This window comes from Cebidichthys violaceus, unplaced genomic scaffold (genome assembly GCF_023349555.1).
Source record: "Cebidichthys violaceus isolate CVI_PGR_0920_01 unplaced genomic scaffold, fCebVio1.0.p SCAF_5, whole genome shotgun sequence".
Taxonomy (NCBI): Eukaryota; Metazoa; Chordata; class Actinopteri; order Perciformes; family Stichaeidae; genus Cebidichthys; species Cebidichthys violaceus.
In genome coordinates this window covers 7,010,947-7,029,911 of record NW_027176705.1, presented here as the reverse complement: position 1 = coordinate 7,029,911, position 18,965 = coordinate 7,010,947, and the positions used below count along the sequence as shown (strand labels likewise).

The window sequence follows — 18,965 nt, the reverse complement described above, 5'->3', positions numbered from 1 at the left end:
GTTCTACACTGTTGCATTTCAAGATTACTTTATGAACACATGAGTGTCGCTTACACATAGAGTACCCTCCGAGTGTCTCCTATTTTCCCTCCATCTCCCACAGTTAGTGTGTCATATCCTCTTTCCATGTCAAACTCTTCAAATAACAGCTTTATCACCTAGAATAACAAAAGGGAAAAAAAGCAGAAACAGTTATAAACAAAGACAATTAGGAAAGGTGAGAATACAGACAAAAGACAAAAAAAAAGACAAAAAACAATAAGAGATTTATTATTAATTCCTGCAGGGATGGTCTCATGTTTTTTCATCCTTACAATTTCCAGCAATAAAAACTAATGATTATATCACTGGAGAAAAGTGAAAGCTTAGTATTGAAGTGGGAGTTTCATAAACTGCCTCTTGGGCAAGTGCTATATGATGTTAGGGGCTGCATGTGAATAACAAAAAATTTTAAATAACATTTTGTAAACAGAAAACACTATTTTGAAAAGACTGGCAGCCTCCTTCATACTCTTGACCTCATGACTCCAGTTATCAAGTTTGACTTCATGCCATGAAGTCATAATTACAGCAAAGAGGAAAACCATTTTTGAGCAGATAATAGGAAGAAAACTTCTATTATCCCAGTCCAAAAGTTTTCTTTTTTATAAAGATCTCAATTACCTTCATGACTGAAACAATGCAGCACTAACATTCTCTCGACAGTACTACTCTACAGTGCTTCAATAGGTTGTCAAATGTGCATTTGCAAAAACAACATACAAAATGTATTGATAACTGTTTAAACAGATAGCATCATCAAACCCAGAAACTTTGGGGAATCCCTGATGTGCCAGAATGTGAAATGAATCATACAATTGGGAAATCATACAAGCTATGCTTTGTAATTAACATAAAAAGAAAATAATTAATTGAAAGAGCAAATCATTTGATGGAGAATGAAACTGTGTTCACCTTATAGCACGAGGCAACAAATGTGGGAGGAAATATTTTGTATTAATGATAAAACCAGCATGAGAGATAGACAACCATAGTTCTTGACTGTCACTATCATCTTATTTAACGGAAGCTGCTATGCCAAAGTTATAACAATTAATTTTTCAGTGACATTTTGGTGTTTCAAAATAATCCATCTTTAATGAATGGGAGCAGAGAAAAAGAACAAAACTCTGAAATTGAAAGCCACCTTGCTTTTATTTGACAGCATCCTCCTTTACATTCACACAAATCATTTCTGGGAGCTACTCACCCTGCCCCACGCCATTCTGCAGCTGAACACTGAGAAATTGGGTGTTTCCTACCTAACTTGCAGACACGTTTGTGTTTGTAGTTGCATGCATACAGCACTGGATCATCAATCTACTGTGCCTCTAAAATGCTGTAATACTGGTATTCTATTATTTGCTGCTTGTCAATTATTTATGAGCTGTAGATCATTTCCCTGACAGAATGGGAGATGGTAGATTTCCCATGTTCAGAAAAGATATTGGTCTCAATCAGTGAGTTTCTGGTGTATTAGAGAACTAATATGAACCATGAACATGTGATGTTGCCAATGAGAATCCATCACATGGTTTATAACAGCACAGTGCTAACAACAAATCCCAGGGAGCATTAATAAACCATTGCACTTTATTTGCTAATGTGTTTTCTATCATATTTCCCCCTCTATCTAAATGTTCACAAGAACACATGGGTTTCTGTGGATTTTTATGAAGATACATCATTGACACTGTCAAAATCTTCCAATGTTTATTTTATTCTTTTAAAGACATGTTAATTAAACAGTAGTGCTCATCACGTCAACTACGCTGGTATTATGGGGGATACAGAAACCATTTATTGGTTGTCAAACATCAGTCAAAGATGTTTGACAACCGGTGAAAAGCCTGAAGATGTATTTTTACTTTTACCAGAGGGAATTGTATCGCTCTGATAAAAGTACAAATTTAATCAGATATATAATTATCATATTCTATTTACCTGCTGCAAATTGCACACCTAATAATAAACCGATGAGTCACCAATTGTTTCAAAATGTCAGATTTTGTTCTGAATTTTTCAATAATATTTTGTGTTAAACTGTTGGCTGCTTTACAATGTTGAGTTTACAATGCAACACATTTCACATAATGCTAGAGTCAGAAGTGGTCAAGTATGATCAATGAAAATAAAATGAACTGGTTGTACGTGTATGCACTGATATTTGATTGTGTCAAACTGAGTTTATCTTACAGACCAGCTAGATTTTTTGTGTGTTTTACTCCTTTCAATGAGCACATTTGAAAAGACGGGGATGTGAAAATGATGTGGCCAACAAAAAAAAACTCGTAGTTTATGAAATGTTGAAACAATGTTGCTATTTCAGCATTGATTCTCTTTGCAAAATCAAATTCAATGGCGATTCAACCTTGATCAATGATGGTGATTCATCCGCGAATAAACATTGAAATGCCAGCTGAGCAATTTCCTTATTCTTTAATACACTTCTAACATAAAACTGTCCATTCTCAGCTTGTAAACTACAGTCTCAAGCACACGTTGCTTGTTCTCAAGTTGCATCTCTGTGGCCCAGTTGGCTTAGCTGTTAATCAAAGATATACACTCAGAGGCTTTGAGACTTAAGGGGAATTACTTCTTTTTCTTCTGTTTTTGATTTTCTTCAATCATAAAAAAAAAATTAAAAAAAATACAGAGAAATGGAGGTTGTTTATAAGTTTGTACAACAGCAGCGGCAGCAGCAGCTTTTGGTCATAAAGAAAAGGAGTGAAGCTGAACAGTCAGAAACAGATGCACACATGATTTTATGACTGTGAGTATGTGTGTATAGGAGGTGGTTTTCCCAGGTATAGGTCTAAACAGCTGAAGCAGAATGATGTTTAGGCATGCCTGTTTCACCCTCTGTGTGAGAACAGTTTGGCTACGTTTCAGTGCCTCTATATTTCCATCTTTATTTATATGTTGGTGTATGTGCGTGTCTAGACAGTCAAGGCAGAGACTTAAAGGAAGGAACTGAAGCGCTATCACACTAAGGTCATTAGCAAGAAGCTCAGTGCTGTTCAATAGATCCAAATGGGCACATTTAGAAAGACATTAGGAGCAGCCTGCAACCCCAAACAACATTAGACTAGCTTCTCAAACTAAAGATACAAAATAAGAACAAACACTGTTGACAGTAAGCACATATTTTGCCTTCAGTTTACTGACTGCAGTACATCTCTGTATATTTTCTTTTGATCCCATCCCATTATTGAGCTCCTGTAGTACTCACTAGTGATTTACAAGAGAGTTTCTAGTGTTCAAATTTGGACCATTCAGGAGAAAGCAGTGTTTCTGTTTAAAGGTTGATGCTCTTTGAAGGGATGGGTGAAGTGGTATCACTTTGAGGTCATTAGTAAGCAGCTGAGCAGCTAAGAGCAGCTCAATAGGCCATTTAAACATTGTTTGGCGCATTGTGCAATCCAAACCTACAGTGAAATACCTTCACTCAGACAGCCAGTAAAGTTGTAGTGCCGTGAACTTTAGGGTCTCCTCAGGGCACGATCACAGCCGGGGAGAAACTGATAGTAATCTTCCTACTACTCCGATCCTAAATACACAGGGGATATGAGTTTGCCACTCAAGTCAAACAATCTGACACATACTTTTGCTGATCAGTGTCAGTCAACAGAGGCTTATAAACATTACACGCAGTGTACACTGTACCCATCTACAGCAGAACATAAATGGGTTGCATGCCTTCCCAGAGATTCATCGCCCTGGAAAAAAATGTGAAACTGAAAAACTATACAATGTCTGCTGATCTTGATTCTTGCTCTCACCATTATGACCTTATGTCAGAGTGGTGCAAGAGAACACAAAGCCATAATTGGGTGGAACAGGTCTTAAAATCCCTCGCTGAGCTCAGGCCGCAGCAGTGCTGGCCACCAACAGTGGGGAGAAATATCACAGAAACATAAATCCATAAACCTATCTATCTATCTATCTATCTATCTATCTATCTATCTAAGTCAATTAAGTTAGTTTAAAAAAAAAGAAGAGGAATTCCTTGGAGGAATTTCTTTTCTACTTCACTGCAGCCTCAGCTACAGACAGGCTAGTAAAGGTTCATTGTCCTGCTCAAGGGCACTTCAGCATGTCAGATGCTTCTCTGCAGGGTTATTTAAAAATAGGAACCTCTGGTCAGAGGGCCGCCTCCCTACCACACTTACTATGCTGTTGTGCAGCCCTAGGTTGAGATTTGATTTGGGTCCCTTTAAAATGTCAACACTCTACGCACATCTAATGAATTACGTTCAGTCAGCCATTTCAACTACAGAATAAGCTGGGGTGACCCCTTCCAAGGGTAGTGCACATGGGTATAGGTTTCATTTCAATCTGGGAGGCAGTAACGCCAGCCTCCTTATTACTATCGCACCCAACGAAACTACAACAAACCTCACAACACACAATGATTTCTAACAGAGCACAAAACAGTCAATATTTTCACTCTGGATTTGATCGGCCCACTGTATGTAGCAATTATTGCAACAAAATATATCTATTGACTTACTTGAATCAGAAGTTGGAAGCGAAGTGTGTAAGAATGTACATATGCAGGAGGAATACAATTCATTCAACACACAGGCCCACACTTCTGACATGACAGAAGTTAAATCAAAATGAAAAATACAATATTTTTTAGATCGCAAACTGACATGAGAGGTAACATAATTTAAAAAGTCAAGTACCCAAACCTTATACGGCGCAACATCAGTAAATTGAACACCACTGATGAATACCAACTTGGATGGTCTAACGCTGACGACGCTAGACAGACAAGTGAAGCAAATTCATGTTCTTCCTCTTGATAGAATGCTTGTTTTGTTCATTTTTGTCACTTCCTGTCCACACTGATTGTGTCATACTAATGAGCACCCCTAATAATATCCCAATTTCAGTGATATATAGGGTCATAACAGTGGTGGGTTCAGGGTTGACAAACTGTATTCTGCTAGAGGCCCGATGGGATTTAGGCTAAAGTGAAGAGTTTTTTTAACATAAATGATGTGTCCACTGAAGCTTAAATGCATTTCTACTACCGTGTGACACATAAATTGTAGAGAAAAAGTTTAAACTATGTACTGAGGTGACCCCTTGTCAAAAGTAGTACATACAGGGAACAGGTGTCCTGAAAGCTGAGTGTATGAGCAGTCCCTTGCTGAAATTGTGCAGCTATGTTAAGTAATTGGTGAGCTGCCACAATGGAAGTTTGGGGCATTCTTTCCAATAGATTACTTTTAGTCTTTCAGCCAAATGAACAAGTAGAGAATAACCTGAAACCCTGTATGAGGACACTATCCACAGCACATCCCTCATGCCTCGGAGAGTTATTTTCAAAAATCAGATTACTATTATTATCATATTTTTCTCTACTTGATTTCTTAGGGAGCATTTCATTGACAATGTAATCTCAATTTTAGAAGCACTTTTTCTGCTCATAGCAACTCAAGAGAGCGTTTTAAATCACCTTTACAGTGCACTGAATATTGCAACTACAGAGAATTTTACGATGCATACGCACTGTGCAGCTGGGCAACAAGGGACAAACTTAGCAGCAGGATGCATACAAAGTCACTATTTGTGGATTCTCATCCAAACAATTCATCTAGATCAGCAGTGTAGAGCCTCTGCAATACAGTTAACCAGCACACAGAGGTAACTGCTTCAGCTGAATGTGCAATTCCAATGTCCATTTCCAATGCAACAGCCCAATGCAGTCCACTAGGCCAGAGTATAATAGTTTAGCTGTAGGGTCAACTCATTAGCTCAAACCGTGATTCCTTAAGTAATACAATGTTTCAGGAGTTTTGTCTGTTATACTACATATGGGTGGCTCCCGTGGTCTATTGTAAGGCTCTCCGCTCTCTGTGTGTAAAGACCTTAAGTATCCATTCATTACTTTGCTTTATAGTTTTTTTTGGGTCTCAAGGGTCAGGGTCTGTACCACTTTGCATTGCGAGAGGGCAAAGAGTGACCTAGACAGATGGCTGGGCAATCACGGGGCTAACGTAGATAGGCAATCACCCATTAACAGTCTACCTGACCTGCATGTCTTTGGACTGCGTGAGGAAAAAGAAAGCAAGGAGGAATGATTGAATTCCTTGAGATCTGGCCACAAGAGAATCATTCCCTGTCATTACTGATGTCATTACATCTGCACCATTGTAAAATGGGTTCGATACACAGTAGAGAGTACAGCATTTGTGGTGATTACTGCATCTTGGGTTTAAAAGTAAATGTTTTTTTACTTGGTTGTTGTGTATTAGTGATGTTATATGCTCTGACAAGCGAGTTTAAATGTGGGACAAATAAAGTACCAGTCAATTTAAAAATAGACTTCCAAGGATGCTACCCTCTTGGCTATACCCTCAAAGTATCCAGATATGCCATGTTTATGTGTTGCAGTCCTGCCCCGAGGTGACTTCTGTTTTAAGTGGTAAGAAAGCAAACGGCTGCTGTCTGGTAAAATAACTCTCTTGTTGAGTTGTTACGGCACCTTTGAGTGCTGTTGACCTGTTGGCTGGACAGCTTAGGAAAATAGACTGCATACAATGTTTGAGCAACAGCTGTGTGACAGCTTTGTAGAAACCACATTATAAACTGTTGATACAGCAGAAAACTACCTGGCAACGGCAGATTGTGGGTTGAGAAATTTCTTTTGACATGTTAGCAGATGCCTTATTCCATAATGTTGTACATTACCACAATCAAATAAACTTGAAACTGTAATTCATGAAGCCAGTGCACAAAACTAAAAAAGTGTGACCTTGGGATATTCGTGCATCACCATGGACAGCCTCCTATGGTAGAGAAGTGCAATGTTCAGGAATGAGAGTCAAAGAAAGAGCTAATACAATGAATTATGGTCAGTCAGACTGCCAAATTACAGTCAAAAGCCTGAATAGCAAAAAGCCTTGACTTGAGATAATGTGCTCATTAGGCAGCTACTGGTGACTGGCTTCCCATTACCATGGACACTGAGCATTATTTACTATGCACTTTACTGATTTTTCTCAGTCTATGTGATCAACATCCTCCCTGAGCTATGGCCTGTATGATGTATAATTTGCAGCAATCCATACAAATTACACTGTATCTCACTGGTCCAGCAATGATGTCTTACCTCCACAATCAAAATATACATTGTAAGAGCAAAATGCAGACGGTAGTAACCAATCTAAAGCTTACTAACACTAAGTAAAAAAAAAACAACTTTTCTGTCTGTAATAATAATGTGTTCTCTAAAGAAATTGCTGAAATCTCCAAAAAAAGAAAAATTAGGTCCAACTGGGCAACAACATTCAGCATCACAGAGGTTGTAAATAAACCCCCCAGTAAGTCAACTTATTTGTAAGAGAAAAATGAATAAAAGTAAAAACTATGACCCATTACAGTTTGCAGATCAACCTAACTTAATCTACTGTAGACGTTTGCTACATTTCTGATGTAATCACTTTTACCTCCAAAAAAGATGGAAACTAATCTGGCAAAACTGATAATTTACAGAATTTACAAAATGAATGACAATCTGTCTGCTTGTACTTGTTACCCTGTTGGACCTAGTAATAGCCAAATCAAAGTGTTGTAGCTAACAAAAATGCCATAAACCATGGAAAAATGGCCAGAGTTACAAAAATAAAAGTGTTTTTTACACTCATACCATGATGATAATGCATTGAATATTGGGTATTAATGTCTTCATCCTGAGCAATTGTGCAGTCATGTTGCGAAACAATGATCGGTTGTAGAATGAGACTGGACTTTAACATATTCTGGCCTCAATTTCTGTATCAAGTAAAATTTAACAGAATCTGATAGAATGTCATAGAATGGGTCCTGCCAAAACTAAAGTGATGATGATGATGATCCATGCATGAAAATGACCCAACATCCAATTCCATAATAACACACTGGCACACACACCACGCACACTAATATGAATTCATTAGGAAAAAGACAGCAGTGATTAGAGGCCTAATGGGCGTGTGTGATGATGCGTTTAAGGGTGGATGTGTGTGAGCAGTCAGGCATGGTTCAGACTTGAACGGAATAATTATCTGTTTCATACTGATGAATCAAATGACTGACACATACAGAAACACACACATATAGACAGAAACACAGTGCTAAGTCCTTTTTTCTTCTGTGTGGACAAATTTTCCTGACAGCATATTTTTCACAACCTCTGGCAGTTAGCAATTAAGTTGGCAGAAAGAAAACACAGTCGATATTCATAAAATCACACACAACCATGTGCCTGTTCGCAAACTAACAAAATAATAACACAGGCACACACACAAATAGAAGTACACTCGTGGCTTTTTCTGACAGGCTGTCAGACCATTACAAACCATATTGATTGTGCTGCTTTTATTCAGAACTTAACAGAATGACAACAGACACACAAGCAGCCAATATGTAATATTGGCTATTGAAACTTGTGTAAACCTACACAAAGAAGGAAAGAAAAGGCCCCCACACTTCAATAAAAACATTTGTCTCTGTCTCAATTTTGTATAACATGTTATTGATGAAAGAAGTCATCTGGAATAATAGTCAGTCAGAGGCTGAGCGAGAGAGAAAGGCAATAAAGAAGGGGAGGAGAGGAGACAAAGAGATGAAGATGGAATCCGAGAAAAAAGAAAGGTAAAGAAATATAACTGTTATTCATCTTATTTACTTTGTTTAAATATCATGTTCGCTCCCTGAACCTTTAGCACTTTATCTCTAACTGGCCACAAAAACCACATGAAAACATATTTTTATTTATCTGGAACTTACACTTAAGATTCTGAGTGATGTGTTTAATAATTTGTCTCATTCCCTGTACAGACAAATTAAATTATGATTAAAGATCGATGATCCAGCAGGTATACATAAAGTATGTCTTTAAATTAAGGATGATGTGCTTGTCAAGGAGGTTAACAAAACCAAGTTGAAGTTAAGTAAGGTGTCTGCACAAGGAGTTTACTGGACTTACATGAATAAGTGGTGGAATCTAATAGGCTGTAGCCTAAATTACATTTTCCTTTACATTTCATCGTTAATTTTCAATAATAATAAATAATTTTGTGCAAGTCAATGTTTTTGGTTGTCGTCTTTTCAGTAAAGAGAGCAATACCGACTTGTTTGTATATCTTGTTTGAAATCGCCACTGTACATAACCAACCACGGCTACCGTGCTTACGCTTAGTGTTAAAAGCCACGCAGAAAGACAGATTGAAATGTGTAGTGTGAGTTAACCCAACGCACAAAATCAATAAACCGTCCAGTGTCTGCCTGATCAACAACAGGCAGATTAGGAGCACACATGCGTAGCATCATGCCATGCTGGATCACTCCACTAAGTGGTGGAATAAGGAGGATTATACATTGTGCATTCAATTTTTCTTTTAAGAAAGGGAAACAATTATTCAGCACATGAGTATATATTGTATACAGTGCACTGATGTCTTAGTATAGTAGATAGACTGGACTTTATTATTATTTTTCATTACTGTGTCATTAATTTAGAACATGTTCTATTGTTTTCTATTCTATTCTACTGCAGTCTAGTCTATTACTGTCTTTATCCTGTTGTCTCTCCCTCTGTGTATGCAGATAGTGACATTCTGCAAATGCCAGCAGCTGTAGTAGCTGATAATCTGTCATTATAGCACATTCCTAAAGAGCTCTCAAACCTCAAGTAAGCAAGCACGCACACACAGGCAGTACACACAACAGATGACAGACATTCATCTGTTATAAGCTAAGTCTACTTAAATCTATTATACTCTACTGTTTTGGATTCTATTTTAAATACCAAGCAACACACACACACACACACACACACACACACACACACACACACACACACACACACACGACACAAGGATGGCTTGTAATCTATCATCTGACACCAAGCATAATCACCAATAATATGTGGCACATATGTCATTATGAAACTTTTTTTGGGACTGTAAGAGACTTAAATAAGGACAGGTGACAATGGCTGCAAAGTTCTGTCAAAATAAAAAGACATTAGAGTCTCATGGATAAGTACACAGGCTTAAAATAACACTTGTGTAAAATATTTGTCATACAGTAACTATTTGTTCTCATGTCTCTCTATCAAGGTCAGAGAGACAGAGGTGAGAGCAAAAAGTCCATTTCTCTCTCCCCCTTTTTTCTTTCTTTACTTAATTGCATCTCACCATTTCTCCATCCTACTCCCTCAGAGCCTCAGAAGTGAGTCGACTCCATTTACATCCACCTTTAGAGAAAACTTCAATGCCACATGTCAAGTGCCTGCTTGGACATTCAGTCTCTTTCCTTTTCTTTCTTCCTGGATTCACTTTTGCATAGTAAAGTTGCAAGCTGAACATTCAGCCCGGTTTTTCTCCTCTATACTTTCTCTCTCTCTCTTCTTCTCTGTAGTTTTCAATGAGCTCAGTGCCATCTTGATCTATTTTTGCTCTTCTCTCTCACCATCTTCAAACTTAACATTTTAGACATATCAAAGTGAAAGGAGGAAAGAAGATGATACAGGGAGAAGTAGATGAGAAAGTAGATGAGAGAGCAGAGTAGAGTATATGAGGGAGAGAGGTGAGGAGAGAGAAGTAGAGAATAAAGAACAGAGATGTTAGCAGGAAATGAGAGGCAAGCAGAAGGAGAGAGCAGAGAGCTGAGGGTACAGGAGCTGGGAAAGTGGAGAAGACAGTGAAGACAGGTTATGTGATGACACATGAAGAGAAATAATACCACAAAAGATTATACTAGAGATACCTGAGATGTTGCACTGCAGGTATATGAATTATTCATTTCTATACATTAATGACTCAAAAACAAAGTTACCTTCACACAATTGGGGAGGTGTGGTGAGCTCAGCAATATCAGCTGAATTCAGTCATCAAGCAGGAAAACAAAAAGGAAGTCTAAAACAGCAGCCATTCAACTTTCTCAACATTGGACAACAAAAGTGAATATTTGTGGAAGTTGTTTATAGTCTATCTTACAGCTTTTTACAGCAATTCATGCTCTGTTTTTGCCTCTCCTCATCACTATGTTATGGATCTACTTAGCTATCTTAAATGACAACCAGTACAATCTTTTGAATTGGCGATATTGAATATTATTAACCAATGAAATTGAAATTAAAGCGGTGGTTAACACAGACTGATCACCAAACTCAGTACTATTGGCCAAACAATGCTTACCAACACAACAAGTGAATTGTCTCAAAAGCACGGACCCCTATATTAGACGGTATAATGCAAGTAAATTTAAGGTGTCAAGGATTTATTTTCCTCATGTCAGATTCCAATGACATTTTTTGATCAAAATGCCAGGTGAAATAAAGGCGGGGTGGATAAAATAATGAATATGAGCTCACCTTCCCAGGCTCCATTGCAGTGATGACCCACACACAGTGTGCGTTGTTCTCATATTGAACTGGGTAGTTAGGAGAAGTTATGACCCCTTTGGGCCCCCTTAGATTGCTGCCACAGGTACGAGCTACAAAGGAAGAAAGCACAAGAGAGAGAGACAGAGCGACATTGTTTTAAAAAAGATTTATGGGATAATCAAAGTTATGCCCTCAGATTGCAAATGTCCTTTTACCTTACAAAGAGAAACAACAGAGAGAGGATGTGGCACTGACAGAGGAATTAAGGTTCAATATAGCCAAAGCTGAAACTGTGGGACATTAGTAAATCAAATATTTGAAAAATTCCCTGCAATGAAATCATTCACAGTCAATTTCAAAGTCTTCTTTTCACAAGTATTTCACAGGTGTTTTCCACAAACACTGATTGCTAATGAGATTAAACTTACTTATTCTACTTCTCCACTTGGCTACTTAAATCTAATCACAGTTTTTCTTAAATTTTACTAATATTTTTACAAATCATCAGTAAAACACGGATGTGAAGCCTTTCATTCATTCACATCAGTGAGTCAGAGATAAAACACTTCTCTTTAGGAGTGGGCTGTTACCATTTATGAAGTGCGTCTTTATCATCAAATGTCTTTTTTTATCATTAAGGTCATGTTTCCATTAATGCGTTACTCATCCCTCTCACCTATGATAGTGATACAAATTAAATTTTTTTACTTCATTGTCTAAAACACTGAACGTGAAGGTGAATACTGTACCTGACATACAGTGTGCACACAAAAACTTGGGTAATTATAGTAGGGTCAGTGGGGTGAATCAGAACATACAGTATCTCTGCAAACTGTTATGACATCATGAGTGAAAGTGGTAAACACCAGAACTACAAAAACAAGACAATGGTTGAAAAATGTTACTTTCTATGTACAAAAAGAGTGGTTGAAATTGCAATATTGTGACGATGTAGAAATGAAAGAATCACATGCTGTATATTCATGCTGCAGTTTGAGGAAAGGAAAACAATGTATTCTAGAAAGTAGATCCAATTACCAAAAATGGCATATCATTAGCTCCACAAATCTACTGTCTACAGGAGTGCTGCCTTTCAGAAACCTTTTGCATCGTTAACATACAAATGCATAACTTGGTATAAGTACAAAACATACAGCTTTGTGCAATGGAGGGAAAAATAAGTGCTTTGGGCTGTGGTCTGAAGACTTTTTCTTTCATTCGTTTTCCATACATCCACATTCATTTGTGTGTTGGACACTGAAAGACACTGTTTCCTCATGATGTTCAAATTCTGGAAGGTCACAATCACCCCCCCCCCCCCAAAAAAAAAGAACAATAAATTCAAAAACAACAAACCAGAATCAAACATCATAGTTACCTCAAAAACTGGAGGCTTCTCTCTAGAAGATAATGTTCTAATAATATCCCAAAACATTATTCATTATTTTTATAATGACAATTTAGGGGAGCCTAAAGCTGTTGTGATGGCAAAGGCTAATCATATGGGCTGGGGATCACCAAAATCACTTGGATTTATAGTTGGGGGTCAAAGTACAGTATGTCTGTCCTACATTGTATAACAAGTCATTTCACTATGGAAAAACAGTCATTTATTTTTAGAAATGTTCCAGGTAAAAATTGCCCCAAACTCTGCTGCTAAAACCTTCAGTATATACCTTTGCCCCTAAAGAGCCTGCAGATCTCCATTATGAAAAGCATTTTTCATAATATCCTTCCAAATGCTCTATTTTATCCATATTGATTTTGTCCTGTGTAATACTGCAAGTAATATATTTTGCTTTCAGTACCCCATGAAGTCATAAAATGTTATATTGCCTTAAAGAGATATTTGGCAAGAAAAAAAGTCAAAAGTACTCTTAAAACCCCTCTCTCTCTATTACAGTAATATTAAATAGTTTACTTGACATTTTCAGTCAACAAGCACTGTCACCATTGCAGAGGAAGTTTTATCTGCTCATATATTTGCCATTTATCTATCATAATTAGTTAGCTAGAGGTGATCACTGCCATTAGAGAGAGGGAATGGCAATGCCATAGAGGAAATAACATTTAAGACAAATAAGGACATACAAATAATACTGAATTATAGTGAGGGTGAGGATTTAGAGAGAGATGGGTGGAAGTTTGCAAAGACACAACAGGCAGGTTGATAGACAAAGTGGAGAGAGTTGAGGGAGAGGTTAGAAAGAGACGGAAATAAAATAGAGAGGGTGAAAGATAATAATCTGAGAAAGGGAAAGAAAAGAAATTGAAGGAGGAAGGGCAAGAGGCAAGGAAGATTCAGAGGCACTGAAAATACCAAGAGAGAGAGGGAGAGAGAGGAGGACCTCTGATGACTGATCTGCCTGTTAATTAGAAAAGAAAGCCGAAACACACTGTGATACACACAGGTACACGCACACACACGCACACGGACACACAGAAACACATTCATGGCGATTCATCCCAGAGACCAGCTTCTAATTAACATTAAAGTCTCAGTAGAGAATGAGAGAAGCTCATGGGTTTGAATCCCAGGAGAGTGATCACATCAGATAACACAATACACCAGAGCAGTACAGCAATATTTAACCTCTGCCTGCCTGTTTGCGTCTGACTGCCTCTTTTCTGTTCGTCTTTCTTTTTCTCTTCCTTGCTCTCGCTTTTTTGCTCTTTGTGTTTATTCTTCTCCATAATTACAGCAATTTTTATGAAACATATCAAAACAGAAATCACTGTTGAACATATTATTCTGAATGTACAGTTTCCAGCTGTTACTATATTGTGTTGTGACTGAAAATTCACCTTTTAAATTCAGATTTTCCCTTAAAAAGTACCCTTTTTACTTTGAAAGTAAGAAAAACAAATTGTTGTTTAAAACTACCATACATATTTTCTGCATATGACTTCATTGAAGGAACATGAAATATAATGCATACTGAGCAACTACTCTCTTCTTAACATGTACTGCACCAAATATCTATCTAACAGTCCTGGGTTCAAGGTCATCTAACCAATAAAAAAAGTGTAATTATTGCATGAAAATATGAACGGTAAAATGAACCTTTCACCGAAGCTTTGCAAGCAAGCTAATTGTGAAAATAATATCCACATGTCCTTCCATCTCTCTCAATGTCTCACTGCAGTCTTCATCACTACTGTCTCTTACTGACAAAAGTAGCCAATATCATGAACTCAGATTCCTGCAGTCACAGACACAAAACAGGCACACGCACGCACATGCACACACACACATGCACACACACACACACACACACACACACACACACACACACACAGTCATGCCTAAACAAACAAAAAGACATGCACAGGGTTTAAGACACACACACACACACACACACACACACACACACACTTACACTATAATACAATGTGACAAGGACCCTATAGTGTGTGTCTGAGCACTGGGACTTCCTGTCTGTCAAACACACACACAGCTCAAGGCAAATACTGCTGCAGCTATGACGTGTGTGTGTGTGACATTGTCCTTTGGATACTTGCCGTCAATATAAGTGTGTGTATGCTATCTGTCTGCCTTTTTATTGTGGGGCAATACACCCCACATGGTATTGTCAGTAAACATGTGGGCAGTGAGAGCCCCTGCATCATTGCTCTGCCACTCAAACTTATATTATTTATTTAGTCACTCAGCCAGTCAGAAAGTGAATCATGATTTGAACACATCAACACAACAAAATGTAAATCACATTGATATTATTCATTATGTTTCAGTTATTGTAAACCTTTAGTGCCTCTGCATTAACAAATACCAGCAAAATAACATACCCAGATAAATATTGAGAAAATTCAGTCTAAACAGATATATTATAATATTTAATGCTTTATGAATGGGTATCTGGATTGTGCAGACATCCATTTTTGTCATTTTCAGTGCACACAAGCTGAGGTAGCAGTTGCTAGGGGCTGTAAGAAATATGCCCATTTAAGAGTTGTTATTTGTGTTACTGTGAACAACACATTAGACCAAATTAAATGCTGAAAAAGTGGGAGATTTGGGCAGATTCAGAGGTCTGGAACGAGACAAAAGTATTGCAGCATTGAAAAGGGTATGCAAAATCTCAGCAGTTATACAATACAGTGAAAATAATCAGAGGCATTTACCATGAATTAAGTCAAACGTAGGTACTGCATCATGCTATATATACATAACATATTGGTTTAGTAGTTTTATTGATTAGTTTTAGGGCTTTGCAGGGCCTGGCTCTCAGCTCTGCTCTGGATTCCTTGCCAGAGAATGAGAAAGGAACCTTGTGACTGTTTCATTGTCCAGTTTAATGACTGAAGGTGAACAGGCCTTTGCTATATTTGTGGCTTTGGAACAACAGTCTGGGGATCTCAGGCAGCATTAAGTATAATATTATAGGTTGGCCTTATTTTATCTTTTTATTATCATCAACAAATCCCCTGAAGAAACAAAAACTAACAATGGATTTATTGTACTGTATTGTAACACGTGTTGTCTGTGTGGCCAAACTCTAATGTAGCTTACACATTCCTGCCATGGAACTCCACACTGTTATCAAAGAACTATTACAAGCATATTTGCTTCTATTTGCTTCATTGTGAATATTAAAATCTAGTTTCAGTGCTACATAGCCTAAAGCAAGGCCATCATGTTTTTTTAACCCTTGGACCTCTGGGATGATTAAAGGCAGTCATAAGGGTTGGTGGTTAAACTCCTGGCTCCATTTAATAGCATGCTGAACTGTCCTTAAGCATAACACTGAATCCCAGATAAGTAGGTCAGCACCTTGCTTGATGGCTCTGCCACCATCAGTATGAATATGTATGATAGTGTGTGCAAATGTACCATGTAAATATAGTCTTTGGATGTCTACGGAAAACTAAAACAACTTTTAACTACTTTGATTTTGAATACTTAAGTAAATATCATAACATACTAGCACTGAAAGAATGCTGAGATAGTTTTAATGCAATATGAATATGAATACAAATCTGTTATTTGTCTTATTCCATGGATGTGTGATCAGTGCAATACATTTCAAGCAAAAATAGGGAATGACAGGTGAAACTTACTTCTGCAGATGGGTCTGTGGTCACTCCAAGCAGCCAGTGTGTCAGTGACTCGTTGACAGGTGATACTTTTAGATCCTTGTAGTACATAGCTGTCATCACAACTGAACTGGACGCTGGATCCAATTCTATTTAAGGGGGCACAACAGTAACAACACTTGTCAATAAAGTAATAACAGTATCGTTGATTCTAGTGCTCACTGCTTCATAACGGTGATGTTGTGGTAATGTACAGACCTCTTACATTGCTGGTTATGTCTTAAGAGAACTGGGAAGCAAAGTAATTGCAGAAATTATGTATGAATGATGGCCATGATATTAATGAGACAGTGGCTTTTATAAGCCAAACGTTTTCAAAGATTGTCCAATTAGGACCTATAATTCCTCTCTTTCTGTAAGACCCTTTATTTTTTTTCAGTGATGCCTTTGTCTTGTTGTCTGCTTTCCTTTGCGCTGTTCTTCTTTCTTTTCTCCATTCCTCTCGCCTCCTCTCTCATCATTCTTGTTTTCTCATTCCCTCCAACACCCCGCTGTCTAACTAGTGAGAGGGACATTCAGCCATTTGAGTGGATGTCTGCATGGTATCTTGTCTTTAAAGCTTAATGTCTCCTCCCCGCTGATACACACCGCAGTCTAACACCTGGCCAAACATTCGCTACATAGGGTTCTGGTTGTTCAGTGGCTCCACCCTGTTGTTTAACACTGTAGAGTCGTACTGCCTGGCCAAATCTCTCTTGTCTGTGCCTTTGTCACAGGGAGTTGGGTCATTCACTTTACAGCTTCTGCTACTTCGGCGCTGCTGATGACACTGAAAATACCTCCCATCCAGCCGCTCACTGTGAAATTTACAATTACATGAAAGAAAACTTTGTTGCTATTTCCTTGAAAATAACTAAAACCTTTATCACAGTTGTGTATGTGGTTGTCTGTGAATCAAAACCGCCGTGACACACTAAGTGACTGCCATCTCGCACGTCTTGAGTTTTCTTTGCAGGTTTGCTCTCCTTCCATTTCTCCTGTTTTACCTCATTACACCACAACTCTGTTCCAGCTCCTGCATCTCATTGCTTAATGATGATTAGATACAAACCTGTAACACACACTAAACACATCCATGCCCACATGCATGCACACTTACACATATACTCACTCACAGATAAACACACAAACACGCACACACACAGAGGTAATGAACTCAGACAGCTCCGCTAATAGTCCTACAGAGTTTGTGCAGCCAAAGTTGCTAATGGTAAAGAAGAGCACCAGGAGCTGGAGATTAAAAGATGATTATCGTTTTAAAAGTTTTTTGGACTGAAAATAGCCCTAGAAAAAGGTAAAAAAAGGGATGCCTGTCTTGATTCCCTCATAATCGCAAAAGAAACTTAAGAGCAATTTAGCTACCACTGATGCTAAAAGGATGAGTCATGGGGAGAAGTGATCATTATAGTTGCTCACTCCTGATTAAATAAAATGATGTGTCTTCCTTTCTTCAGATAAGATGGCAGACACCATGGAGTGAATCATTTAATGATCTCTGTGACCACCAAGTCCTTGTCTTAGCCAAGATCCTACTTCCGAAACATTCCTTCACATTCTCTGTGTACACCCCCTCTATGAGTAAGGACACTTATAAAACTGGAAGGTGATTAGTAAAGTACATTGATAAATATGTATGGTTAACCGTGTGCCTCTGTACAGAAGAGCAACTAATGATGATAAAATGCAGAAACAAGGACACCCGGAGAACAACGCAAAACACACTAAACATATGGCTAATGTCAGACCTGCTGTTCTGGACAGACAGTTACAGGTGAAAGTGTTCTTTAAAAAAAAGCAGGTGGTTTTGTCTTTTTTTGTGTTTTTGTATATCTCTATCTGCAGGTCGAAACTGTAGCAGCTAGTAATTTGCTTTCCTAGAAGTGAAACAGGTTGGCGGATGTGGGGCTGGTCTGACGAGCACTGCACAGCTTCCCCCTTCAGGAGGATCTAGAAGACTGTGAATGTGAATATGTTTATTACAAGCCAGTAAAAAAAGCCTGAGCTGTAACAACAGGTCCCCAACAGAAAGAAATTATTCATGATGATACATGAACCACAAAACACAACACTTCAGTCTCCAGGAAAACGATGGGGAACGTTTTTGAGAAAGTTGCATGCTTATTGGACCATTTCTGGGACCAGAGGAGGGGCAGAGTGGCATTCACCCTCAGTGTGGGAGTGAAAGGATGTCCATGATTGAAGGAGAGGAGACAACTCAACACAACATGGTATCTGAAGATCTAAACTAAGCTCACCAAGTTTTAGCATACCTGTGTCCCCTACTGCACCCATTGTCTATCATATATGTTGCACAGACAAGTTTTTTGTAAAGCCACAGCAGGGTGGGAGGGGCACCAACTCTACTTTAGTAAACTTAGTTGTACTGTGTTTTTGCACTAAACTCTGTTCAGCCAGCAGCAAGGCT

The 18,965-nt window shown here is 38.2% G+C and overlaps 1 protein-coding gene across 3 annotated transcripts in view; it reads right to left on the bottom strand.

Moving 5' to 3' along the window:
* Positions 1-18,965, bottom strand: part of LOC137887269 (CUB and sushi domain-containing protein 1-like) — a 361,990-nt gene that overhangs the window by 138,283 nt on the left and 204,742 nt on the right. For 2 of the 3 annotated variants that reach the window (XM_068730105.1, XM_068730106.1), the window contains exons 9-11: positions 16,505-16,629; positions 11,414-11,535; positions 55-158 (exon numbers count right to left, since the gene is read on the bottom strand). In XM_068730105.1, the coding sequence (XP_068586206.1) occupies positions 55-158; positions 11,414-11,535; positions 16,505-16,629 (351 nt within the window). Of the gene's footprint in view, positions 1-54; positions 159-10,875; positions 10,899-11,413; positions 11,536-16,504; positions 16,630-18,965 lie in introns of those variants that run through there. The other variant, XM_068730107.1, reaches the window with a different exon arrangement.